We start from the raw sequence: 27,768 nt of genomic DNA on the forward strand, positions 1-27,768 counted from the left end.
AGTCTGGATGTCTTATGCAGGAGAAGTTTATTTACCATCGGTGCGGGACCCGGAGACATGAACTCGAGACATTGCACTAGTCCTACCGTTCAAGTCTGTCTATGCTTCCACAGAAAAGGGATAAATCCCCTCTCAGAGCGTCAGACTGATACACAAGCATTCAGTGGCTGAGAGTCTGAGCACAGTCAAGGCTATGACAGAGATAGTATGACTGTACAGCCTGACCCAGTATGATAAATAGCGACTTAATGTTATCCTCTAACATTACCCCAAGCCAGAAATCTCCAACTCTCGGCGCAACTAAAGCTGGAGCGCCCAGGAACAAACGCGTGCTCCAACAAGGAAAGTCTCGGCTGGTTACCGAACGCCACGACCGCTGCACCAAAACCAAGTCGTGTGAGCGCGCCCGACCACTCCCTGTGCTTATAGGCTCTGCTCGGTGCCACCTACTCGGCACCATCCGGTAAGGTGCCACATTGTACAACCAAATCCCACCACCACACCGCACATAGAGCATATCAAAACATAACCAGGAGTAGCCGTGGTCAAGGCTTATCGCATTTTGCTAACTGAACAGTCTCAGCTAGCTCATTTCTGCATTCAGGTGAATCATCCCAACATTCTGTCCCCATTGAGTGTGTAGAAAACCTGCTCGCCCTGTCGCTGAGACCTACAAAATGTGTTCTGAAACGCGTGCCATTCTTGTATTAGTTTAACTGCTAACCTATTTGCACATGCATGTCAGAAAGATTGCTATTTGTCCTGAAAATCATTCAACCTTTGGACTTTAAAGCCACACCGTGTAGAATTTTACCCAATAAATAAAATTGAAATACAAGCATTTATTTTATGACAGATATTTTCATCATTGAAAAATACCTCATAAATGTACAAACAAACATTTACGAGGCTCACCCCTCCTAAGATAAGACTATAAACTTCACTGGGAGTGGGTACGTCTCCAGCTTGTCTCTATGGAGATGTGATGAAAGGCAGTAGAATGTGGGATTCAAACAGGTCAGTTTCTCATCCAAATCCTTTCTTTTATTACACACTGCAGTAACAGCATTTTCTGCGTCATTAGGAGCTTGTTTTGTTTTGCCGCAACTGTATAGTCCAAAATGTTACGCAGTGTACCTTAAAAATCGTAAAGGACTGCTCCACTAAACTGCTCCAAAGCATCTTTTATCGTGCATATATTTTAGCTTTAGTTCACCTCAGAAAGTCAACATTATTCTCTTTAATGCCTTGGCAACTCCCTTGTCTTCAATGGTGCGATGACAAACCAGTTGCACCGGTTGGGGTTTGGCAGATTTACTCCTTCTGTCACAGCCTGCAGAACACTGTAACTAAAATAGAGCATTCGGGGGGAGCGTTCTGCCCTCGGGACCGGTACGAAAACAGATCTGTATGACCGAGAGTCTGCACAAACCATCTCAATACTGACAAAATAACCCACAATGCACACACAACACACTTTAGGATTTGTTTTATTGAGCGGCACCGTCAAAACATGGGATTACAAGGCTCCGAAGTGGCCGCGCCCGCTCACTTCTTGCACTTGGACATGTCGCATTCCTTCCCGTGGCAGATGCAGGCGAAACAAGCCAGCGCGATCATGAACTCGGGGAAGTCCACCTGGTCGTCCCCGTTGGCGTCCATGCACTTGAACAGCTCGTCCACTTGGCCAGGGTTCTTGGAGTCCTGGTAAAATAAAAGTGTCATGAAAAAGGATGAATGGCTGAGAGCCGCTTGTAACAATAGCAACAATCGTGTGGATAGAAATTATTTGGCGCAAACTTCACAACTTTCATTCGTGCATCTCTAAAACATGACAAATCCCCCTAAAATGTTGCACACTGGACATAATGTGTGTGTAATTCTGCATTTCTTGCTGAAAACGCATCCACATTTACAGCTCCAGGTTAAAAACCAGACCTACCATCGATCCACCAGAGCATTTTATCCCCACATTTCTGTGTGATGTTCAGCAATTTGAAAACATACAAACCTCTTAACCCTCTTAAACAAAAATATGTTTTTATGTTACAATATTTTCTTTTGTTGTTGATCTCAATTGCTGGAGTTTCTAAAAGTGATCCATCAAAATTGTAAGAGCAAAAATGATTCATGGGCCACCCTTCTTCAGGGGCCCGGGGTAACTTGCCTAGTTTATCCCCCCTTGTTGACGGCCCTGTTTCTAGGTAATTCTTTTTTTAAACATTTATAAAACAAATATATAATGCACTATTAGCTTTGAGAAAATAGATAAGTAAGTAAAGATAAACTATTATGTTGTGGATGCTCCCAATCAAATCATTGGAAACATCTCACTTGGTGCGCCACACTGTACAGACCTTGATCATGGGGGCCATCTCGGCCTGGATCAGCTCCTTCATCTCGCTTTTGGACAGCTTGTCTTTGTCGCCGTCTTTGCCGGCGTACTTGTCGAACACCTTCATGATGGTGCAGATGGCGGAGGGGAGGGCGGGAGCGTTGGCCATGGTGACGCGACGGAGCCTGGACGAGCAAACGCTGAAGAGAAGGTTCGACCCAAAGGCGGCGGAGGAGCAGGTGGTGGAGGGGTCAGAGCCTGTGGAGTATTTATAACCCTGTGGGGAAAGGTGGGACCGCATCGGACGGTCACTTGAGTGGAGCCGATCCCACCTGAGTCAACGGTGCGGCGCTGATAACGAACGCCCACGACTGAGATTGTGTGTATTACTCATGCTTAAATCCACACTGCATAACACTTACCCCAGTAAATAGAATCAAACACAAGCTTTAACTTTAAAGACACAAGTGAAGCTTATGGATAGTTTAGGTTTTGAAATTTGTAATAACATCTGTGTAAAGAAAAAACTGAGACAGGGCCGGTCAGGATTTCAATATCCCAGTTTTGTCTTTGGTCATAACCAAAAAAATCTGGATTCTCCAACAGTAAATGGGACAGAAGGTCCCTCAAGTCAGTGTTAACTTTGACAACATATTTTATTTTAGTTTTAGTCTTAGTCTTTTGACTAAAATGTAATTTAATTTTAGTCGAGATTTAGTCCAAAAAAACTTTTCAATTTTAGTCTAGTTTTAGTCGACTAAAATTGCATGTCGATTTGGTCGACTAAATTTAAGACTAATTTAGTCGACTTTGCATTGATAATATTCATTATAATCGTATTTAATCTGGTTCCTCTGCTTCATGGAGCTGCTCCACATGAACAAAGCTCAGAGCTGATCCTTTGGCAGAGAATTTACATGATCTGAGGCTCTTTCAGACGCTCAATAGAAGTTTGGATGATTTTAGTCTCTCCCTTTCATTTTTATTTAGTCTTATTTTAGTCGACTAAAATATCTGGACATTTTAGTCATAGTTTTAGCCTCATGAGAAACTTTTAATTTAGTTTTAGTCCAATTTTAGTCGTCAAAAATATCACTTTGACTAAAATTAAGACTAAATATTTTAGTCGACGAAATTAACACTGCCTCAAGTATACACTCAAGTATACGGCTATACGCTCAAATATACACACAAGCATACACTCAAGTATACGCTCAAGTATACGCTATTTCTCGGTTAAACACAACTTCAGATTTCTTGCGCACCCGGTGGCGAGTCCTAAGATCTCCACAACTATCTGACAGGCCGGCCTCTGTACGTGAGGCTTGGCCACATCACCTCGGATTCTGTTGTGAGTAATCTTGGTGCTCCACAAGGAACTGTTCTCACTCCTTTTCTCTTTGCCATCAGTACATCTGACTTCAAGTAGACACAGCCATTGTGGCCTGTGTCAAAAATAACCAGGAAGGGGAGTACAGGAACTTGATCACTGCCTTTTGTGACTGGAGCACCAAGAACTCACTAATTCTGAACACTGACAAGACCAAAGAAATGACTTTGGCAAGAACATTCAATATACATGGACTGGAACATCAACATAGAGTCTATCTATCGACCTATTTCAGCTGCTAAGAGGAGACTGAGTTTTTATATTTTAACAGTGAAAGAGCTAAAAGCAGTGAACATCTTCTGGTCGGCTGGTTTTCCTCCACACTGTCAAACAGCTGCATTCACATTAGACAACAATGAGAAAGCAATTACCAAAGGCTCGTGTTGAACTCCATCAGCTCGACTTTCTCCCTCCAGCTACTCCCTCGTCCATGTTGGTGACAGAAGCGGGACGAGTAAAGGGAACAAATTACCCACAATCCTCCGCCACTGTCATCTGCCATAGCTCAGGAAATGTTTTTTCATATACATCCAAATGCACCTGTACAGGTCAATACAAGTGGGGGAACATCGGACCCGGGGAACATAGGTACGCACCCGTCCAAAGAGACCCAAAGAGGCCCAAGAGGGAGACCACCAGGAATGCAACTTCTTCAAGTTTTATTACAAAATCTTAAAGGCTTTGTAGTTGAAGGCTTAGGAGGATTTTTGGAGCACTGAGGGGAAGTAGTTAATAAAATGACAGTTCCAGGCCCTATAGATACAGATGGCATCTCTGGAATCGCCAATATGTTCATGTTTGAAGCAGTCAGAGTGGGAAAACAAAGATGGGAAATAAGTCAACTTTCTCCCATTAGCCAACAAATGCAACAAATCTTTTTCTAACAAAAAATAGGTACAGAGACATGGAGAGGGGAAAAGTAGTTCAGCAGCCCATAAATACAAAAGGTACGGTCATTGGGGTCAGCCCTTTGTTCCCCGGTACCTGTGTTCCCCGCCGGAGGGCCCGGTGTTCCCTGGATACGAGTCTTGCTCATAGACATGTTATTGCTGCGCGTCTTCATGCGTCCATGTAAAGTCTTCTAACCCATAGGCAGCAAACACTCGCCTCTCACTGCTCTTTCTACTCTGTGGCACAGCGGCCCAGGCCCAGTACGCCTGGATAATGGAGCAACCAGCCACTTAGTTTCGCTCATATCTAGCCTACTTATAGCTTTTTAACACATTATATAGACCTTGTAGATCTTGCATTGTAATAGCCTACAACATTCGTGTACAATCCTAGACTACACTGCGTTCCAAATTATTATGCAAATGACATTTTTCTAAGATTTTCTAAATTGTCAACTCAAATGAGAGTCAGCATCATTTTTAAGTCTTTAACTGGTAGAGGATCATTTAAATGTGGTGGAAAAAATGTCCTAGTGATAACAGTATTTTTTTCAAAAATAAATATAGTAAAAACCTCAAAATCCACTGTTCCAAGTTATTATGCAACTCATCGTTTCAATACATTTTAAAGCTCGTAATTAACTGAAAATGCTCATTTGTTGTATTTGTAACATTAGGTTGTCATATTTACTGAAATCAAAAGCTATTTCAATCAAAAAAATATTAACAGGTCAAGTTATATTTTACCATAGGAGCCCTTGTGTGATAGCAGCTTCAAAATTCTGAAATCCATTAAACTTGTGAGTTTTTGGACAGTTTCTGCTTGGATTTCTTTGCAGGATGTTAGAATAGCCTCCCAGAGCTGCTGTTTGGATGAAAACTGCCTCCCACCCTCATAGAAGTGTTTTTTGTTGAGGCTCCAAAGGTTCTCAATAGGGTTGAAGAGGGGGTCCACATCATGAGTTTCTCTCCTTTTATGCCCATAGCAGCCAGTGATGCAGAGGTATTCTTTACAGCAGGACATGGTGCGTTGTCATGCATGAAGAGGATTTTGTTCGGGAAAACACGGCTCTTCTTTTTGTAGCATAGAAGACAGTGGTCAGTCAGAAACTCCACATATTTGTCAAAGGTCATTTTCACACCTTCAGGGATCCTAAAAGGAACTAAAGGGGCTGACCAGCTCTCTCCTCATGATTCTGGCCCAAAACATGACTCTGCCACCTCTTTACTGACGTCACAGCCTTGTTGGGACATTGTGGTCATTCACCAACCATTCACTACTCCATTGAGTTGACCGTCCAGGGTTACACGGCCTCATCAGTGAACAAGACTGTTTGAAAATGAGTCCTCATGTATTTCTGAGCCACTGCAGCCGTTTCTGTTCATCAGCTTCAATTAACAGTTTAGGGGAGGCCCGGATAGAAGGATTATGCACAACTGCAGCCTCTGGAGGGTCCTACACCTTGATGTTCGGGAGACTCCAGAGGCACCAGCAGCTTCAAATACCTGTATGCTGCTTTGTAGCATCTGTTCTCTTAATCTGATGTGTTTGTCTGGCAGAAACCGTCCATATTGTGCCTTTATCTGCACAAACCGGAGTGTGCTCTAAATCATCCACAAATCTCTTATCAGTACGATGATTAAGCTTAATCTTTCATGAAATATCGAAGGTTTTCATATCTAGACCAAGGCATTCAACCATTTCACACTTTTCATCAGCAGAAAGTCCCTTTTTCTTTACCATATTGCTTGAAAATGATGATCTGCATAATAAAATGGAACACCCTTTTTCAGTAGTTTTTCCCTTAACTGGGCTTAACCCGACAACTAATAATCCCAGGTCTCTGAGATTTATGTCAGTGATTCATAGAGCCCCAAGACACGATACCATCCATGAGATTCATTATTATTGCTTTTTTGTTTACCTTTTTGACACAAAAATCCAATTTGCATAATAATTTGGAACGCAGTGTAAGTGTTGCAGTTCAGAAAAGTAAACTTAGCTACACCAAAACATGCATGAGACCCATGTGTGTTTATTAACATGCAATGTCCTGACCAAATAAACCAATAAATATATATATTTTTTTTAAAGTGTTTTGCTGTTGTAGCTCATATGTAAGTCCATGTTTTTCTCCTGTGACTGTCAGTGAGCCCCAACACAGGCCACAGCACAAACCACTGACCTATGTCTTTGTAAATGTCAGTATATGATGGAGTGCTGTCCATGGGGCGCATCAGATGTGTGTCCCTTATGCGTAAAAGCAAGGCACCCTCAGCAACATGGCTAACATATGCAGCAATAGTTTCAATCGTCTTCCTTTTATTCAGTCAGAGATGTCAAATAGCAGATGCCCGGGGGAGAGCGAGGGGAGAGCTGGATAACATGCCCAAAGTTAGCCGACATGGACACAAGCTGCGATCAGCTGAAATATGAACACAGAGAGAGAGAGAGAGAGGGAAAAAGAAAAGTAAATCAGCGAGTTGGTATTTTCTCCCTATATTAACAAAATTTGGTGCAGATCGTCTTTTGTGGAGGAGGAAAAGCAAAAATCTAAAGGCGCACGCGAGGAACAGCGGGACTTGTCTCATTATTGAAGTCCCAGGTCCAATGTTCCCCCACTTCTATTGACGGGGGACATCGGACCCGGGGAACATTGGGATTTTTTAATATGAGAGGTACCGATGACAGAAGAGATTGTTGTGGACTTTCCAAGAGCGCGGGTCCAGCATGCTCCTCTAACAATCAACGGTGCTGCAGTGGAGAGGGTGACCAGCACTAAGAACCTGTCCTGGACCATGCACACTACATCACTGGTCAAGAAAAGTAATCAGCGTCTCTACTTTCTTTCGAAGAGCCAGAGTCCCAGCTCCATCTCTGTGTGATTCTTCTACAGAGGGACTATAGAGAGCGTCCTGACCAGCTCCATCACTGTGAGGTTCTTCTACAGAGGGACTATAGAGAGCGTCCTGACCAGCTCTAATGCCTTCACAGAGGAGACTGCGGAATCCACGGGTCAGTTCCAGTCGACTGTTTCATACACAAGGCCATGGGGAAGCTGAACTCCCAATACGCCCCCGAAAGCTCCCTGTTAGGTCATGTATGAAGCAGAACACTGGGACAAGGAGAAAGTAGGGCTTTGCTTTGGGCCACGATTGGGAGGTTAGTCCCTAGAAGAACCACTGCTCTATATCATGCTTCATCCTGGCTTTTCAAAACAACTACACCTTAGAATAGATTTTTTTTGGGGGGGGGTATAAGGTTTCGCCAGTCTTAAACAATAAAGCCCACCACTATAGCTTCTCTTTCTCTGCTCTCCGGTTCCACTTATGGACTGGGCACAGAGTTCTAGCTGCCGGCGGCTCAGCCATTATTGTTCTTATTTGCAATGTGAAACTCTCATTATTGAAGTCCCAGGTCCAATGTTCCCCCACTTCTATTGACGGGGGACATCGGACCCGGGGAACATTGCTATTTTTTAATATGAGAGGTACCGATGACAGAAGAGATTGTTGTGGACTTTCCAAGAGCGCGGGTCCAACATGCTCCTCTAACAATCAACGGTGCTGCAGTGGAGAGGGTGACCAGCACTAAGAACCTGTCCTGGACCATGCACAGTACATCACTGGTCAAGAAAAGTAATCAGCATCTCTACTTTCTTTCGAAGAGCCAGAGTCCCAGCTCCATCTCTGTGTGGTTCTTCTACAGAGGGACTATAGAGAGCATCCTGACCAGCTCCATCACTGTGTGGTTCTTCTACAGAGGGACTATAGAGAGCATCCTGACCAGCTCCATCACTGTGTGGTTCTTCTACAGAGGGACTATCGAGAGCGTCCTGACCAGCTCCATCACTGTGTGGTTCTTCTACAGAGGGACTATAGAGAGCATCCTGACCAGCTCCATCACTGTGAGGTTCTTCTACAGAGGGACTATAGAGAGCATCCTGACCAGCTCCATCACTGTGTGGTTCTTCTACAGAGGGACTATAGAGAGCATCCTGACCAGCTCCATCACTGTGTGGTTCTTCTACAGAGGGACTATAGAGAGCATCCTGACCAGCTCCATCACTGTGTGGTTCTTCTACAGAGGGACTATAGAGAGCATCCTGACCGGCTCCATCACTGTGTGGTTCTTCTACAGAGGGACTATAGAGAGCCTCCTGACCAGCTCCATCACTGTGAGGTTCTTCTACAGAGGGACTATAGAGAGCGTCCTGACCAGCTCCATCACTGTGAGGTTCTTCTACAGAGGGACTATAGAGAGCGTCCTGACCAGCTCCATCACTGTGAGGTTCTTCTACAGAGGGACTATAGAGAGCGTCCTGACCAGCTCTAATGCCTTCACAGAGGAGACTGCGGAATCCACGGGTCAGTTCCAGTCGACTGTTTCATACACAAGGCCATGGGGAAGCTGAACTCCCAATACGCCCCCGAAAGCTCCCTGTTAGGTCATGTATGAAGCAGAACACTGGGACAAGGAGAAAGTAGGGCTTTGCTTTGGGCCACGATTGGGAGGTTAGTCCCTAGAAGAACCACTGCTCTATATCATGCTTCATCCTGGCTTTTCAAAACAACTACACCTTAGAATAGATTTTTTTTTGGGGGGGGTATAAGGTTTCGCCAGTCTTAAACAATAAAGCCCACCACTATAGCTTCTCTTTCTCTGCTCTCCGGTTCCACTTATGGACTGGGCACAGAGTTCTAGCTGCCGGCGGCTCAGCCATTATTGTTCTTATTTGCAATGTGAAACCTGTTGCTTCATGTGACCTGGTAATGGAGCGGCCTACTTACTGTGCGTACACTACTGGTAAAACGTTTTGGAACACTTATCATGTATCGGCTTTTCTTTATTTTCAACACCATTTGCATCATGCAATTCTCATTTAGGGCATTAAACTATGAATATAAACACATGGGATTATGGCGGAAACACAGAAAGAGTCAAATAACTCTGGCATGTTTGTTTTGCTACATATAACCTGGTTTATTTGACCTCTTACCACCCGCCAAAACCAAATTCATTCTCTCCTCTTTGCCATTGTCGTTACTTTTTATTTCCCTTATGTGTTTTTGTCACTTTTTTTCATGGCACTTTTGTTACTTTTTTGCTGGATTTTGGTCACTTTTTGTTGGATTATTGTCACTTTTTTGTTGGTGTTTTGTCACTTTTTTGCTGGATTTTGTCACTTTTTTGCTGGATTTTTGTCAATTTTTTGCTGGATTTTGTCACTTTTTTGCTGGATTTTTGTCACTTTTTTGCTGGATTTTTTTTCACTTTTTTGCTGGATTTTTGTCATTTTTTTGCTGGATTTTTGTCACTTTTTTACTGGATTTTTGTCACTTTTTTGCTGGATTTTTGTCACTTTTTTGCTGGATTTTTTTACTTTTTTGCTGGATTTTTTTCACTTTTTTGCTGAATTTTTTTCACTTTTTTGCTGGATTTTTTTCACTTTTTTGCTGGATTTTTTTCACTTTTTGTCAATTTACATCCTCATTTTCTTCTCACTTTTTGTCGCTGTTTTGAAGAAGCTTTTAGATTTGGAGAATTTGGAGAACAGGAGAAAACATGTTCAGGTGGGAGTTAAGAGGTTAAAAGATCTGTCATGTCTGCGTTCATGACAGTAACTAAACTAGACGGACATGACGGTCACGCATTTCGCAAATTTCTCACACGGACAAAAAAAAAAGCAACAATGGTTTATGTTTATAGCTCCTGTCTCCTGCTTGTGTGTGAATTAGACAACAGGGAGTAAAGCGTTTCTTTTTGGACATCGTTGAAGTGCCGACATCGCTGCAATGCCGCCCCCTAGTGGCAAGGGACGACTATGGGGGGGGGGGGCAGCTGTTTTGTTGACTCCAGTTTGCTGCGGAGTGGACACTTTAAACCTCTGACTGTGCAAATGTTATTTCAAATTATTATAAATTAGTGTTGTCCTCCTTTAGTATAAATTCAGACACCCGAATATAAAGCATTTGTATCAATTTCGTTGCAAATCAGCCAATTTCCAGACACTAAATTCGCAATTCTCTAAAATCTTAGAAAAGGTTTTCAACTCTAGACTTGACAGCTTTATTGAAAGTATATATAATTTATATATATATATATATATATATATATATATATATATATATATATATATATATATATATATATATATATATATATATATATATATATATATATAATTTACTCTCTGATGATCAGTTTGGTGTTAGGAATAATCACTCACACGCTCTTTGATGTAATTGATGAAATAACTAATGCTGTAGACAACAAGAAATATGCAATAGGGTTATTTATTGACCTGAGCAAAGCATTTGATACAATAAATTATGATATATTAATGAATAAGTTAGGACATTATGAGATCAGGGGGGTAGCACTATACAGTGGGTTACCAGTTACTTCAAAAATAGAAAACAATGTGTGAAAATAGGTGATTATCAGTCAAGTTGTCTAGAAACTGTGTGTGGTTTACCTCAAGGCTCCATTTTGGGCCCGAAATTGTTTATAAATATTAAGGAAAAACTTCTCAAATACTTCGATTTCTCTTCTTTGCAGACGATGCAAATAGATTCACATCAGGAGACGATTTACAACAACTGTGTCGGATTGTTAACATGGAACTAGTAATGGAGTAAAAGCAAAATGATGATGTTCGGGCAACTGTAATTCCAATGCTCAGGAAGCAATTCAGATAGAAGGTGATGTTATAGAGCAGGAGTCATTATAGATGACAGAATTAGAAATGGCATATCAACTAAAATGTCAAGACGCTTTTCAGTAATAGCAAAAGAAAAGCATGTTTTAAACATCAAAGCTCTACATACTTTATGCTGTTCTCTGATTTTGCCCTATTTATATCATTGTATTGCGGTATAGGGTAATACTACAGTAATATCATTATTTCTAAAATCAAAATCATGAAGTTCCAAACAGCACAGATTTTATACAAAGCAAGATGCAAACTGCTACCAAACCAAATATAAAGAAGTTTCCAAGAACGTACTGGTGGTAATGAACTACGTGATGAATTGAAGTTCAGGATTCAGAAACATAGCACTGCTTTGAAAGCCTGACAGTTAATGGTGTACAACTGTGGAGTTAATTAGCAACCCAACTGGAGATGGAGATGAAGCATTGTCCAAACATCAACCTGTTTAAAAATAAATACCAAAAAAATGTATAGAGAAGAAGAACTGCGTGGCCACTAGGGGGAGTAGTAGGATCAATTTGCACTCTAGAGTGTTGTTGCTCTGATCTGTTGTCATTCCATTGCTCAAAATTACAAACAGAGGCGAGCTGTGGATCTGTTGAGAGGACCACCTCCCCACGGGTTCCTTATCCTCGTCTTTCACTGCGCCACACAGCATAGAAACATCATCTAAAAAACAGCTGTTAGGGCTGTTAGGGGGGCTAATGCTCTCGTCTACTGGCCCGCTCTACACCCTGCACCATGTAGGCTTCACATCATACATTGTACCAAAAAAAAAGGGTGAAAAAAGGGTGAAATTGTCCTTGTGCTTTGTAATATGTGACTTGTACTATCGTGATATGAACATTGTTATTGTGATGATTCGGGGGTGGCGCTCATAAGCTTTTGCCTCGGCCCACTCCTTTTGAGCAGAACTTTTACTGCTTAAACAAGCAAATAAACTAAACTCAATTTCGTGAATTTTCAGGCGAGTTTTGTGCAATTTCTGTGACAGTGACCCTGTTTTTAAAGGTGCATTATGTAACTTTTCAAAGTTTTTATGTCAGTGACCCAGCGGCCTTTATTTTTGCTTTTATTTCCCCTCATAGAGGCCTCTATGATGCCCCAGGATCAATTGATTTGAAGAGTTTCTGGTAGGTTTTCACTGCTGACTCTCTCTCACCAGAAAACCAACAAAACTAAGTCGTAGAGGCCTCTGTGATGGAAAGTAAAGGCGCCATGCTGACCACTAACACAGCCGCTGGGTCACTGAAAGGTCAAATACGCACAAATAAAAACTTTTTTCCCCACATAAAAAGTTGCATAGAGTACCTTTAAATTAAGAAATTGGGATGCCACAAATATGTTTGGACAAAACTATTTTCACTGTAAATTCCGATTGAGGTGGTAACATGAAATAAAGTGTTATAATTACTAGGAGACCTGAAATTTTCAGCATTTACCCTCTATTCCATGTAAGAAGTACATTTTCAAGAGAAAATTGTGATGAATTGCTTTTCCGTTTTACAGCAACATGTTTCTGTTCCAATAACAGGGTTTTGCCAGTAATTACTAACTTTACATGATGCCAGTAATGATTCTAAATTTATATATATAAGATTCTTCATCGGCTCAGTACAGACTAATCCACCTGTTTGGACTGATGTGAACTATAACTGCAGAAACAGAGATGTTCTATCGTTAATTGAACCAAAAAATGTAAGTGTTTTACACTGTGTTAATGTTAAAGAAATTGACTTCATAACTACACTTTGTTTTGCTTTATTACAACATTTATATCTTGTACTAAATTTGTAAAACTTCAATAATGGGAATAACCAATAAACCATAAAGGGAACAGGAATACTCCATAGGCATAATCGTACAGGTTAAGGCCATATTTAAGTAACAAAAGTAATCAGTACTCGGAAATACCAGTTGCCAGTACTAACATGTCTAGTAATCAGAACTTGTATCATAAGCAATGAATACTGTGAAAGCCGTCTTAATCATAGCGTTACTAGTAATCATGGCTTAACATTGGGCGTAATAATTATGCATCGGGTTTACAACTTATCCCAAGTAAGCGCAATGAGTTGGAATTTACAGTGTAATAGCTTCCTCTTTCTTTGTTATATCCACACACAAAAATCAGCTCTGTGCCTTTAACCTCTGCTGTAGGAAAAGTTGACAATAATAACATATGCATTTGCTTTTACCGCCTGGTATAGTTTCATCAGTGTTGACTTGGCCTTTTGCAGCCGTTTCCTGCAGCACCTCTTGGACATAGAGAAGAGAAAACACGACACACAGTCACAATGGTTTTATTGAGCCACAACACAAGCACACAACACTGAGTACGCGAGGCTCTGGGCTGCTCAGCAAATGGCATTTGCCATCGCATTCTTGAACTCCTCAAAGTCGTACTTTCCGTCTCCATCTTCGTCCATGTCATTCAAAAACGTTCTCATTTTTTCAGGATCCTTTGCTCCCTGCAGGCACAAGAAGACGGGATAAAGCTTGTGGTAAGCGTTAAAGTGATCGTCTGAAAGTCTTTTTTATTATTGCTTTTTGTGCTCATGTCAGGAAGAAATATTTATGTTGCAAGTCATATGGTATACACACAATAAAACAGAAAACTGAAATTAAAATCACAAGAATAAAAAAATAAAAAAAACATCAACAATAACAATTGACAAAAACATCTGAAAGGCCAAGTTTTCAAACATGTAAATAAGTAGATTTACTGGGGTAAATTTGGGAAACATTGGAAAAATGTAGGAAATGATTTGAACATTTGGGGCAGATTGGGGTAAAAATTGGGGAATGAAATTTGAGAAAATGTGAAGATATTTAAGGGGGGGAAAATAAATACATTGAATTTTAAAAAAAATCAGGGAAAGAGAAAATAAAACTCCCGCCAGAACCAAGAGCATTTTCTCCAGTTCAGCTTTACCCAAATCCTGTAAGCCAGTGTAACACCTCATTTGAAAGCTAAGATCTACAAAACTCATCTAAATGGATCTTTTTCCTCACGTCATCACATTTTTTTCCATCTTTTTTTTTTGGGGGGGGGGGGGTATTCAACTCATTTTTGTAACTTTTTAGTAATTTTTTTGTGATTTAATGCCTTTTTTTTGGTCAATTTTTTGTCTTTTTTTTTTGTTGCCTTTTTTGGGTAATTTTTTGTCATTTTTTGGCACTTTTTTCTCACAAAGTTTTCTCACTTTTTTGTCACATCTTCATCATTGTTTTCGTCTCAGTTCGGTCGCTATTTTCACACCTTTTTTTCCAGAAGCCTTTGGAAATGGGGTAAAGCCAAACCGGAGAAAATGTGCTCGGTTCCGGTGGGAGTTAAGGGGGTTAAAAAAAATAATAATAACAAAATAAAACAACAATAAATAAATAAACATATTTTTTGTAAAGTCCCTCCTTCCCGGATCTCGGCAACTAATCAGAACCTAGCATCCTCCCAGCTCTCCCTGTGCGGTCCAATCAGGAGGGGAGGAACTCCATCGTTTACCCGCTCTCCACAGTTTGCAAACTGAGAAAGGCTTTCCGGCTAAAGAAAGGAGAAATGTGATCGCTTACTCTCAAATTTAACTCCACCCTTCCTCAATTTGCAAACTTACAGACTATGACTTTAATCACACCAGTGAAATGGCAATATCTTGGAGCAAAAGTTGAATTTCTTCTACACCAGAGGGTCCACCGGTGCAGCCCCTTGGATCCGCCCCGTTCTCAGTGGAAACCTAACGGATCAGTCACTTCCCTACCTTGAGTTTGTCGCCCATCTCTTCCCTAAGCGCGCACACCAGCTTGCGCTTGGACAGCTTGTTGTCTTCTTTGCTGGCGTGTTTGTCGAACAGAGCCTTCAGTTCCTTGGCGGGGAGATCGCACATGGCGGCTGGAGGCAGGGTCGAGGCGAAGGTGAAGTCAGCAGCAGCCGAGGAAGGTGCGGGCTTGTGCGGCGCGGCGTTATCTTATACGGTCTCTGGCAGAGGCGTGTCTGAGCCCGGCGAGGTGATTTTACCCCCCTGTGAGAACAAGGTCGCACACGAACCAGCCAAACCACTTTCTGCCCGCTGGCTCTTTCTCACAAGGCATTCCTCTTCCCGTGCCAAAAGTCTGTGCTCTTTGCAACAACTCTGGCAGTTAAAAAAGATCGCTCCCATGACACCCCTGCTTGTATTCTTAAAGGGATGTTTCAGGATTTTTGATATAGGGCCTCATTTCCTAGTTATCCAGAGTGTTTTTGTGTGATTTCTGGAGATGTTTTCTTTGTAATTTATGAAGTTCTTCTGTTTGGAGAGTTACGTGGCGCTAGGCTAATGCAAGGCTAGCGCATGTCTATGGTATCAGCTAGCCTGCATTAAAAACAGTCCGAGCACCTGAGGCAAATCATTTATAACGCCGGACAAACCATATAAATGTCTGTGTCCATAGAGTAATTTTAACCATTTTGCTTTTAAAAGGGCTATATGCATACCAAAAACAGAGATCATAAACATGGTGGTGGGGCTGCACTCTATGTCAATAAAAACCTTGGTAGATTCAATGACAAGGTTACAATAGCAATAGGATGTCATCAAAAATAATAAAACAAATAATTGTAATGATGGTAATAACATTCATAATATTAATAATAATAACAAATGCATCTGTTTGTATGATCATAATTCTCATTTTGATGTATGCAATAGCATAAATGTACATCTTAAACACGACTGTATGTGCCTGGGTTTGGAAAATCGAATACATGAATTTTCTCATTTTCTTGTTACTTGTTTAGTTTCCAACAGGAAATGTAAGCTATGGAGTCCATGCGTTCCACTCATGTAATCTTTATCATCATGTAATTTATCATGAAATAAATTCAACTAAACTAAAGCTAAACTAAACTAAAATAACTTATATTTGAGCAGCATCAGCTTCGTGGTTGTATAAGCTACGCGGCGGCGGAGTGATCTGCTAGAATATAGTCCCTCAAAATGCGATCATTCATGTGATGCAAGGTCAGTTATATTCCAAACATGATTCTATCGACACAGACATTTATATGGTTAGTCTGGCGTTATGAGTGATTTGCCTCAGGTGCTCTGTGGAGCGGGTCAGACTGTTTTTAATGCAGGCTAGCTGATACCATAGAAATACGCTAGCCTTGCACTAGCCTAGCGCCACGAAACTCTTCAAATAAAAGAACTGCATGAATTCCCCCCCCAAAAAAAATCTCCAGGAATCAGCAACACTTTGGATAACTAGGAAATGAGGCCCTGTGTCAAAAATCCTGAAATATCCCTTTAAATCTTAAAGCTGTGAGGGATCTTTTCCGTTACTCAAACTCCCAAGATAACATCACACTTTGCACACTCCTCATAACTCAGCTCAGGAGGCTAAACATAGACACATTATACGTCTTTTTTGACTGCTTTTGCCGCAGTCATGTAGGGTTGGCTTAATGAGAGACGAACGGCATGTGGAAAATAACGGAGCTACAGGTGATGCAAATAGGTTTTCAGATCCACATGAAGCACTAGAGAAAACCCCCAAACAGCATTGGAACAAGAGAAAACAACCTCACTATTAACCGCCAACGCGGGCCGATTTAATTACAGAGCAATTAAACGAAATGTCAGCAGGAGGGCTCGGCTCATTCAGGTTTGCAACGGCTCGAGGCGCTCCCTCGCATCTGCACGGGCATGCCGCGCACGGTTCAGTTCACGAAACATCTATGAATTACTCTGATAAGCCGTCTTTGTGCCGAGCCATTTTAAAGTTGTCAACGACCTGTCAGCTGCACCTCCGGCTGCTGTAGCACCTGGAGTGAAGAGGATTAGCTGAAGCGCAGGTTCCCCTCGGCCGGTTGTTGTCGGTGCCTTCTTTCTCAGGTTCATGAGAAAGTTTTGATTTAGGTTATCCGACAAAAATCAAGGTGCTTGGGTTTTCGGGTCACCGCTGAATGCATGATGTGTGTCATCACCACTAACCACTAAACTGAAGGCTGCAGACACTCAAGACCTGCAGAGTCAGAAAAACATCCATCAAAAAACACATGAAACGTACATGTAAAATATCTTTAGCTGTGCATCATCAGGTCTGGTTCCAGGGGAAGCATCAACAAGGTTTACTGGTGGAGATTTGGACAGATGAGGGGATGGGTTGTTGTTGGATTTGGTGGAGCAGGGGTGGAAAGCAGTGGTAGAAGCAGGGCCGTGAGGGAAGCATTAGGAGGCTCCAGGCATGCCAGCTCCAAGACAACAATGACAGACCTGGTGAGCTGATCCCCTAATTATGGACATAGATCTGGGGCAAGCGAACCAGGGCAGCAACTCCTCCAGGTGGGAAGAGCCGTAACTGTAGTTTATTTAGCCACATTATGGAGGACAGGTCAGGTGTTGCTGCTGTTCCATTTGAGCACGTCACAGGGCATCCCGTCTTCATATTGATCGTTTCCACCGCACTCTTGAGCTCCTCAAAGTCCAACAGTTTTTGTCCCAGAGTTCAAACATCTTCTCTATTTCCACCGCGCTTTTAGCTTTTTTTAAGAAAAGTTGGGGAGAAAAGTCATTTTTAGGGATGCACGATAATATCGGCCGCCGATAATTATCGGCATTTATCAGCATTTTGGCACCATCCCCGATAAAGCCGATAAAAAAAAAATCGGCCGATAATTAGGCCCGATAATTCTTAGCTCAAATTACATTGAATCTGCTCGCTCCAGCTCGCTGCCTTTCTCTCAGCGGCGGCGCTGCCCGCACACCCTGCGGCCCGGAGCTGCTGCAGACTCAGGACAGCACATTTACAGCAGCAGATATACGCTCTCCACGGCCGACTTCTGCACGGCTTTAGCAGAAAAATACGACGAGTATTTCCGAGAAACAGCTGTGCAGGCGCTCTCCGTGAAGGAAGAGTTTTTTTAAATGCGAACCGCGGATCCGCTCACGTCAGTTACTGGAACAGAGCGGGGCCTAAACCCATGTATTATCTTCGTATTTCTGATAAACTAAACACGATAGCCCCGCGATTAAAGCGGTATGAACGAGAGAAGTTTTACATTGATGAAATGAGGCGCGCAGCTCGTGTTTTTTTTCCGTTTACCACACGAGGCACAAATGCATAAATGAGCCCAATGCAGGAGGGAGTCTTGTTTTTGTGCTGTAGTATCGTTTTATTAGTCAAACTTGAATCTGTCACAGATTTGGCATCACTTCTCTCTCATGTCAGAGACGCCTCTAGACTCTTAATGCTGTAATACTGACTATATTCCAGTATTGTAAAAAATAATTCATTAGTATGATGTCAGCAAAAAGAAAAATACTAGGAAGGAAGTAGTAGTAGTAGTAATATTATCATTCTTTTTTTCTTTTTTTTTTAAATAAGATGTGACACAGATGAACAGAGTCAGACCTGCTCAGATAATGGAACTGTAAAAAAACAGAGCTTTAGAAAAAGGTGGAGACCCAAACCCAAAGTAAAACTCATTATTTGATTTATATTTATACACTTGTATATTGCTTGGTAGAGTTACTACATTTTGCGCAGAGAGCTGTTACAGTGAGTTCTTGTCACAAAATAAAGTGCAAATATATATACATAATTATCGGTGTCATTATCGGTTATCGGTATCGGGACATGCGGAATTATCGGCTATCGGTTATCGGTTCAAATTGGCATCATCGTGCATCACTGGTCATTTTGGTTGAAATGTTTAAGTTGATGAAAGGAGCTGAGTACCGCTACATTTTTTTGATACCGGTACTTTAACGATTCTTAGTTTATGATACCGATACCTGAACGATACTTTTATAGATACCTATATTATCTAGAACCGTAAAACAGAACAATACTGTTCATTCATTCCATGTATTTGAGCTGAAAGAACCAAGTCACTTCCTGGACCAACAGCATCAAAAGATTTTTTTTTGGTACCCACTGTCGATCCTTTAGCTTTTATACCAATAGTGCCTGTTTTTTCTTTACAATACTGGGGTTGTTTAACTGTACCCAGCCCTAATAACCTGTTATCTGCCATCAGGTTTAGGGTTAGCAATTCTGCATATCTAAATCTCAAAGCGTATTGACAGAGAGCTTACAGCCTATACAGAAAACTATGTCTAAGGAGATCTGTGTCACATCGGGTGTCCCTAACCCTAAACCCAACTCTTACATAATCCCAGGTGTTCATTCTACGTGTTCATAGTTTAATGTCTTCAATGAGAATCACACAATGCAGATAGTGTTGAAATTAAACCAAGGCCGATACGTGAAAAGTGTTTCCAAACTTTTGTGTCCAATAGGAAGTGAAGCAATCAGCATCACAAAGAATGTCCCATTTTAATCTAGCAAAACATTGTATTAGTATAATTGTGCTAACTGTGTTTAGCATAAATTGCGCCTAAAGTGTCACTTTAACTCTGCTGGGGGCGGGACATCCCCAGCTCGTCTCCATGGAGATGTTGATTGCCTTGCTTTGACCGCAGTGAGGCAAACAAAAACGGTTCTAAACACACTCAGGGAGCACATTTAGAAAAACTGTGCATTAGACTCTGCCAATACATGCTTTTCAGTCATGTGACTTTTGTTGTTCTGGTGGCCATTTTGAATACCGAAGTAGAATCATGCAGAACTACAACATGTAACAATTACTCTACTCTATGAAAACTGATCAACAGTGGCATTTTTATTTACTTGTGATCATTGCTCATGAAGAAAACAGTAAAAACACGGCCCCAGAGTCAGTGTTTAAGCAGCTCGAGATGTTAGCATGCTACCGTTTAGCATATACCGTTTAGAACAGCTCAGCTCTGACCTCTCCAAACTCCAAACATCTAGCCTTGGAGGTCAGAGCTGAGCCACACACGTGTTTATTGTGTTGAAGCCATTGACAGTTGCTAACCGGTAGCATGCTAACGTCTTGAGCAGCTTAAACACTGACTCAGACTCTGTTGACATGACAAACTGTAAACTGTTATCTTCTTGAGCAATGATTACGAGTAAATAAATGCCACTATCAATCAGTTGTCAATCATTATTATCTTGAGAAGAGATATTGTTACATGTAGTACTGTAAAAGTCTGCTTCGGTATTCAAAATGGCCGACGGCACTATGTGTGATGTCATTGGAAACGCATGTATAAGAGTGCGTATGAGCAAAACCCAAACTTCTTAGTCACAGCTGGATGTATTTTATCTATAAACCAAACCAATAAGTGAAAGGACTCAACACACGCTGTGCGTTGTAACAGCAGTTTTATTGAGCCACATCGTACAACAGCGAGCACAGGTCAGAGGTCAGGTCAGAGGTCGCGGCGCGCTCACTTGAGGCACTGGATCTGGTCGAGCGGCTTCCCCTCTTTCACCTCCTTGATCACTTTCAGCGCCTTCTTGAACTCCTCGAAGTCCAGCTTGCCGTCGCCGTCTTCGTCCATTTTGGAGAACAGCTCCCTCATTGCACCGGGGTTTTTAGCGCCCTGCGGACACACACGGAAACACAAAGATGAGACTGGGCTTTGTCAGTAAATGGGGGCTATGCTGTGGGGATCTGTCAGGGCTTTGATGGCTCCTGTTTAGTCCTGGTTTTTAGATCAGGTTTTGTTCTTTGGTCCTGGCTTGGGCTGGATGACGTTCTTCTTTTCTCCGATATCGGTGCTTTAACGATACTCGGTGTCCGATACCTGAACGATACTAAAATATTTGTCATGGAGAGCCAGGAAACAGGTTCATCTCCAATGGGGAATCATTTGGAGGAAAATGAGAAGAAATTGGGAAAATATAAAATAGCAAAAAATTGGCAAATTGAGCCTGAAACAACCTTGAGAAATAATCACACTAGAGAAGCCAAATTCCATGGACAGACGTGAGACTTGCTCATGGACCTGATCTTGACAGTCTTCTCCATAAAAATGCAAAATGTCAAACCTGGAAAGAACTATAGGTGCACTGCAAAAAGTGGATTCTAAGCAAGTAAAAATGTCTTACTTTAAGAAATAAGTTCTTATTTTTCCCTAAAAAGTAATAATGTGTAAAGTTTTCTTGAGAAAAAAAATCTTGTCTGTGAATATATGTCTGTGAAAGGCGCTATATAAATAAAGATCTTCTTCTTCTTCTTCTTCTTGTTTTAGGAAATAAAATCTAGCCATTACTTGTTCAGATATATTTGCTAAAAACATGTCAATTTTTCTTGTAACAAGAAAGAAAAACTTTTTGAATCTTCTTCAGCTTTAGACAAAGAATATTTGTTCTTATTTTAAGAAAAACTAAGATCACAACAACTCTTAATGTAAGAACTGCTTCTCACAGATCAATAATACATTCCATTCTTTAAAGTGGGCGGCTCGGTGGCACAGTGGTTAGAGCCTCCGCTTCACAGCTTGAAGGTCCTCCAGCAGGTGATTCTGACCATCAGCCTGGCTCCACATCATGGAGACGGGTCCCGGGGCGAGGGTGATATTTTCCTTAAATATTAGTATTTATTAAGAACATTTTGCTTAAATCAAGCAACATTTAAGTAAAATGAAAATAAATTTAAGTAAATAAGAATGTTTTCCTTAAATTATTCCATTTTCTGAGGACATTTTGCTTAATTCTAGCTACTTATTTGCTTAAATTTAGTGTTTCTTCTTGTTTTATGATAAGAAAAATATTAGCAAGAAAAAAATGCTGACCCCATTGGCAGAATTTTTTCCTTAAAACAAGACAAAATGATTGTTTTCCTTGTTTTTAGTAGGGCACTTTTTGCAGTGTGAATGTTTTCGTCACATCTTGGTTTCACCTCTTTGATGCTTTAAAAAGTACAAATGTCATCACGATCCTGAATAATGTTCCAATATACCTTGCATTCATCTCCGCCCAGCTTCTCCTTGATCATGCCCCTCAGCTCGCGCTTGGACAGTTTCCCGTCGGCGCCGGCGTGTTTGTCGAAGACGGCCCTCAGTTCATCGGGAGAGAGATCGCACATGACGGCAGGAGGATGACGGCGCTGATGGAGATGAAGATGAAGTCCGGGGGTGGATGTCGCTGCCTGAGTCTGGGGTGGACTTGTCTTATAGAGCGTTTGACAGAGGCGTGTCTAAGTCAAGTGGTCACTGAGCTGATACCCTGTGTCAACACAGGAGACAAATGAACAAACCACTTTGAACCAAGAGGGTTTGGCCCCGGACAAAGAGAAACACGACACAAAGCAAATCTCTGTGAAAAAGGGCCGCAGTGCATAATATTCTGGAGAGGAGAAATTCATTTGAGAGTTTTAGTGATAGACAACAAACCCGAATTTAAAAAAGACTTCAGTTCAAATGTTCTTTCATGCATTTTGGAGATTTATCTAATGCAGGAGTTGTTCTTTCTGGAGGATGTTTCTTTATGTGGGAGGGAAATGGGTGTGGGAGTGACCAATAAATCATCCTATTCTTTTCTTTATCATTTCTGTCGTTGTCATTGTGTTTTAGTTCAACTATGAACTCTCTCCTGTCCAGTTGAACTAAAGTATAGCTTCTCCTTTACCAAACTGCCCCCTCCTGACAGCAGGAAAGGGGTATATTTCTAAAAATACTTAATTTTATAAAAGGTATACAAGGCAAGTTGATCGGGGTTGCGGGGTAACGTGAACCCCCCTCTGGCTCCATAAGAAACAATGGAGAAAAATTACAAGATTATAAAATATAAATATATATAAAAGAGTGGTGCGCACTGAATGGGTGCTGCTGCCGGATGCTCTCTCAACGAATGCAATTTCTCCATCTGTGAGATCAATAAAGTACCATCTTATCTTAAATAGAATATTAAGAATATTCTATTTTACAATTCTAGGTTTCTCCTTGTTTTTGATGGTTCTGGGTTTGCAATAAACAAGCCAGTTTAGATCAAATATTACAATGACTGTTTTTAGGGGCAGATGTTAACACAGATTAACTGTATGATCTGTTTTCCTGCATACAATCTCGAATGGTAAACATGAAAATAAGAGGAAATATGAGTGTAAATTTCAGTGATCGACTCACCCTGGGTCCTGGTTCAGTCTCTAAGCCACATGTGTCAAGGTCAAGGCCCGCGAGATGATTTCATGTGGTCCTTTGAGGCGCATGAATTCCTGAGTGTGTCAAAAAAAAATGGACCCTCGCCCATTCCTGTGCAGCGTTATGGATTTTTAATGAAATAACCAGTTTGCTCACTCCAGCCACTAGGGGGCAGCTTAAAGTTAAAAAAGGAAATAATTTCACACGTGTCCAGCAGAGCACGCTGACATAATAAGAGATCAGGATATAAACAACATATTATAGCCACATGGTAAATAGTCAGTCTGCCCCAGGGCGGCTGTGGCTACAATAGTAACTTACTGCCGCCGAGTGTGGAGTAAATGAATAATGACTTCATGTACTGGCTGATAAAGGCTGATAAAGCACAGTAAGTGTAAGATGTTGTATATGAGGACACAGTCCTATACAGTAATAAGGCCCGCGACCCACCGTGGGGGCTGAATTTTGGCCCAAACAAGTTCGACACGCCTGCTCCAAGCCATATGTCGTAGAATCATTTTAGGAATATAACAAATAAGAAAACATGGTTCCGCATTGGTTTGTATTGATGTTATATTGTTTTACACATTAACCACCAAAGCAGGCAGTCATCAAATCCTTCAGTATTTATGATCATATTTGCAGCAGGAGGAATATGAAAGACATGTGGAAGGGGTTGTACTCAACTTATTCGGAAGCAAACCTTTATAGTTTTTGCTTGTTCACGAAAACTATGTGTGTGTCAACAAACCCAATGTGGGACAATGAAACTGCAGTGCACGCCTTTGTCCAGCAGATGGGGCTGTGTGCCTAACACAGGCTTTTACATACCCACGAGAAGGCAGAAGAAAACCACTGAGCCCTGTTTCAACTTCCGGAAAACCTATGGATGCTGGATTGGCTTTCTGTGACAAAAAGGAAGTCATGACCAGTGGGGTTTCAGTAGCAGCCTGGTTCACAAACGCATGTAAACGGATCAACAATGGATAAAACGTGGCACTTGTTCACTAAAGGATGTCAGCAATGCAAACCAAAGCAAAATCCACCGCAATAAAAAGGTACTAAACGTACAGTTGGTTCTGTGTGAGATGCTTTGTTCGCGCTCGGAGTCTCGTACCTGCTCCTTGCCACTGTTTGAGTTGGAAATGACACTTACACATCAACAAAACCAATACAAGCCACTCAACTGTACATTATATAAATACATTAGAAATTAAATATACTAATGACATTTTACACTTTTATTTTCTTAAGGCGAGACACTGCAGGTGAATAGGGAAAAAAATAAATGTAGAGATGTCAAGTTTGAAACTTTTGCTGAACATTACAGATATAAATATGAGAAAAAAATGTATTGCCTATATTTTGGGCAACGAAATCAAAATAATGAATTGAGCCAGATTAAAATGTATGGTTTTATTTTATTGACATATTAGTAACTATGATTTTGGATATTTTGTTTAGTTTTTCAATAAACTAATCATCAGTGAAAAAATCTGTAAAAACTCAAATTCCGCCAGTTTTTTTGGTTTCAAAGCTGAATAAATCAGGCTAGGAATTAGATATTAAAAAATCCCTCTGACCTTCAAAATATTATCAAGTCCAAGACTGTAAAGTTTGGAGTCTGTTGGAGCTTCTATAAGGGCTCAGGCTCTGCCCGAGTGCGGCTTCTCTCATTCAGAGAAAACCAGCCCTGAAGTTTTGTAGCGAGTGCTCATGCTCGGCCCGTTCTTCGGCTTTTCCGCTCCAGCGTCTCGTAGGAGGAAAAACACCATATTTGGGTGAAAGCGTCATCACGGGGCCCCTTAGCAGGACACGTGGATGTCAAATCTGTCAATATTTATGAATGAAAACCCGCGGGAAAGACGGACTTTCTACGCAGCGCAGCAGCTACTTCCGGGTCGCCCCCACCTCGCAGACAAAACATCATAAAATAAACATCATGCGGGTGAGTTTAGTCATTTTTATATCTGACATGAAAACTAAGATGTAAAGGGAGGAAAATAGCTAAAAATCTCCACTTCGACCACTGCGTGAAAAATCGATACTTTCACCTGCCGTGTCTCGCCTTAATTTGGCCAGGACTAGCCGAGAAGGCCCTGCTGCACCACTGGTCATGACAAACCCTTCACATTTGACTGAATGTAAAAGTGTGAAGCCTCTCTCCAGGGCTGCCGCTCTGCCCTGGGCTGTGTCTCAGTATCACTAGCTGACCGTGTTTACGTTCTATACTTTAAAGAATCAAATACTAACAATGAAATTCAAGCACTGGAGCGTGGGTAGGCGAGTTTGTTTGGAGGAAGGGACGATTTTTGTCATTGTTAAAAAATAGAGGGCCGAACCTGCCACTCTTATCCTCTAACCTTATTTAAAAATATACTTTCAGTTTTGCTTTACGGCATGGTTTACTGCTTCAGCACAGCGTTTTAAACACACTTAGCCATTTATGAAGACATGGCTCTTTGTGGGAATGTTGTCCTTAATTTACCATCTCAAATGGCCTGTAATACAGTTTAAGGGCCCCAAATCTGATGTGTAAATAAGAGAATTTTGCTTTAAAAATGTGGAGGATGGTTTTAGGTTTAACAATAAGGTCGTTTTATCCAGGATACACAGAATGAAGTGCTGACACTGGAAAGTAAACAGCTAAATTAAGCAGGATTTACCCGTGGATTAACTCAGAACTGCATGGATGTAGTGAAATACCACTCCAGGTCTGTCTTTGACAATGACACAGTGTTATACTGTGGTTTAAAGCTCAAAAAAGTACATTTTACACGACATGTTCATCGTCCACTTTAAGAGCCTAATGGAAAACTATGGTGGAATTCTCTACAGCAACCTACACATTTTTTAATTGTAAATACTCTGGAGAAAAACAGGAAACCAAAGACAATTCAGACCGGACACACTTTGTACTTATGCTTTTATTCAGCCACATCATCAGCGTATACGGCACCAGCACAGGTCCGATGTCGCCGCTCACTTGTCGCACTTGAGCATGTCGCAGGGCATCCCGTCTTGGACCTTTTTGATCATTTCCACCGCGCTCTTGAACTCCTCAAAGTCCAACTTGCCGTCGCCGTTTTTGTCCCAGCATTCAAACATCTTCTCCATTTCCGCCGGGTCTTTCGCCTGCAGAAAAACAAAGACCCCAGATCACCAGACTCCCTTTCGCTCTGGGTTTCATGAAGGAAAGCAGACAGAACCACTGATCCACAGCTACGATTGCCAACGCTCTGGACGTCCACATACCTGGTAGTCGTCGCCCATCTTCTCCTTGACCATGCCCCGCAGCTGGCACTGGGACAGCTTCCCGTCGGCGCCGGCGTGCTTGTCGAAAAGGGCCTTGAGGGCGGCGGGATCGTCCAGGAGGTCGCACATGACGGCAGCAAGCGATCAGGAGAAAAGATCAAGTCACGTCCGAGGATGATTGTGCTGATGTGGGCACAATGTGGGCTTTAGTTTTTTTATAGCGTCTGGCAGAGGCGGGATTCTGTCGGCGGGTCATACCAGACGATGCAAATGGAAACGCAAATCAGCTCCGGCCTGGACGGAGAGAGGCACGAGACGGAGCAAATGTCTGCGCAAAAGGGCGGCCACACATTGCAAATAAATCCTGCGGTTTGGGACGTTTGAGCCGTGTGAGAAAACGCTGAACGTCAGGCGTGTCGGCTCTGACAGCTTGCTAAATGTCTCTCGTTTCTCTTGTCATCCATTCACAACAAACTGCCCTGAAAAGCCTGAGTCATGAAGACAAATCACAGCTAAATACAAAATGCAGTTTCTTCACGTTTTCTGCTACAACATTTCATACTAGAATCTGTGGCGCTATTTCATGTTTTGCATCCATTTACATTTAATGGACAAATAAATGAGGTGTTCAGGCAGTCCAGTTCAATTCTATATTTAGTTTTTATTTGTCTTCAGTCAGTCATCTCAGGTGGTTAGTACACAGCTTTCAAAGTCAATATGCAAATTATATTTTTCTCTGTTAGAGGATCATTTGAATGTGATTGAAGAAAACTCCCAATGATAACAGTATTTTATTCAAAAATAAATATAGTAAACAACTCATAATGTACTGTCCAGAATGATTATGCACAACAGTGTGTCAATACAATTTATAGGTTGTAAAAAAAAAGATCATTTGTTGAATTTGCAGCATTAGGAGGTCATATTTACTGAAATCAAAAGCTATTTCAATCAAAAAATATCTTAACAGGTCAAGTTATATTTTAACATAAGAGCCTTATTTGATAGCAGCATTTTTGTTATTTTCACACCTTCAGGGATCCTAAAGGGGCCGACCAGCTCTCTCACCATGGCTCTGGCCCAAAACATGACTCCGCCCCCTCCTTACTGACGTCACAGCCTTGTTGGGACATTGTGGCCATTCATCAACCATCCGCTAGACTAGTTTGTTTGATCTAAATGAGTCTCATGT

The 27,768-nt window shown here is 41.6% G+C and overlaps 5 protein-coding genes across 5 annotated transcripts in view; 1 reads left to right on the forward strand and 4 right to left on the reverse strand.

Annotated features, from left to right (window-relative positions):
- The window catches only part of LOC306980290 (equilibrative nucleoside transporter 2-like), a 313,304-nt gene that overhangs the window by 205,164 nt on the left and 80,372 nt on the right, over positions 1 to 27,768 (forward strand). The gene's annotated exons all lie outside the window — the stretch shown is intronic.
- LOC306980789 (protein S100-G-like) lies at positions 1,512 to 2,526 on the reverse strand. Its single transcript, XM_079580214.1, has 2 exons — positions 2,358 to 2,526; positions 1,512 to 1,704 (listed from the first exon to the last, which is right to left on the reverse strand). Exons 1-2 carry the CDS (start codon positions 2,502 to 2,504, stop codon positions 1,549 to 1,551), a joined length of 303 nt encoding a protein of 100 aa, XP_079436340.1. The 5' UTR covers positions 2,505 to 2,526; the 3' UTR covers positions 1,512 to 1,548.
- On the reverse strand, positions 13,638 to 15,247 carry LOC306980784 (protein S100-G-like). Its single transcript, XM_079580210.1, has 2 exons — positions 15,087 to 15,247; positions 13,638 to 13,802 (listed from the first exon to the last, which is right to left on the reverse strand). Exons 1-2 carry the CDS (start codon positions 15,210 to 15,212, stop codon positions 13,689 to 13,691), a joined length of 240 nt encoding a protein of 79 aa, XP_079436336.1. The 5' UTR covers positions 15,213 to 15,247; the 3' UTR covers positions 13,638 to 13,688.
- Positions 20,552 to 22,301, reverse strand: LOC306980934 (protein S100-G-like). Its single transcript, XM_079580477.1, has 2 exons — positions 22,142 to 22,301; positions 20,552 to 20,780 (listed from the first exon to the last, which is right to left on the reverse strand). The coding sequence occupies exons 1-2, from the start codon at positions 22,265 to 22,267 to the stop codon at positions 20,625 to 20,627; spliced, it is 282 nt and encodes a 93-aa protein (XP_079436603.1). The 5' UTR covers positions 22,268 to 22,301; the 3' UTR covers positions 20,552 to 20,624.
- On the reverse strand, positions 26,304 to 26,763 carry LOC306980731 (protein S100-G-like; the record flags this gene model as incomplete). Its single annotated transcript, XM_079580160.1, has 2 exons — positions 26,577 to 26,763; positions 26,304 to 26,456 (listed from the first exon to the last, which is right to left on the reverse strand). The coding sequence occupies exons 1-2, from the start codon at positions 26,703 to 26,705 to the stop codon at positions 26,304 to 26,306; spliced, it is 282 nt and encodes a 93-aa protein (XP_079436286.1). The 5' UTR covers positions 26,706 to 26,763.

This window comes from Gobius niger (assembly GCF_951799975.1).
Source record: "Gobius niger genome assembly, chromosome: 21".
Lineage (NCBI taxonomy): Eukaryota > Metazoa > Chordata > Actinopteri > Gobiiformes > Gobiidae > Gobius > Gobius niger.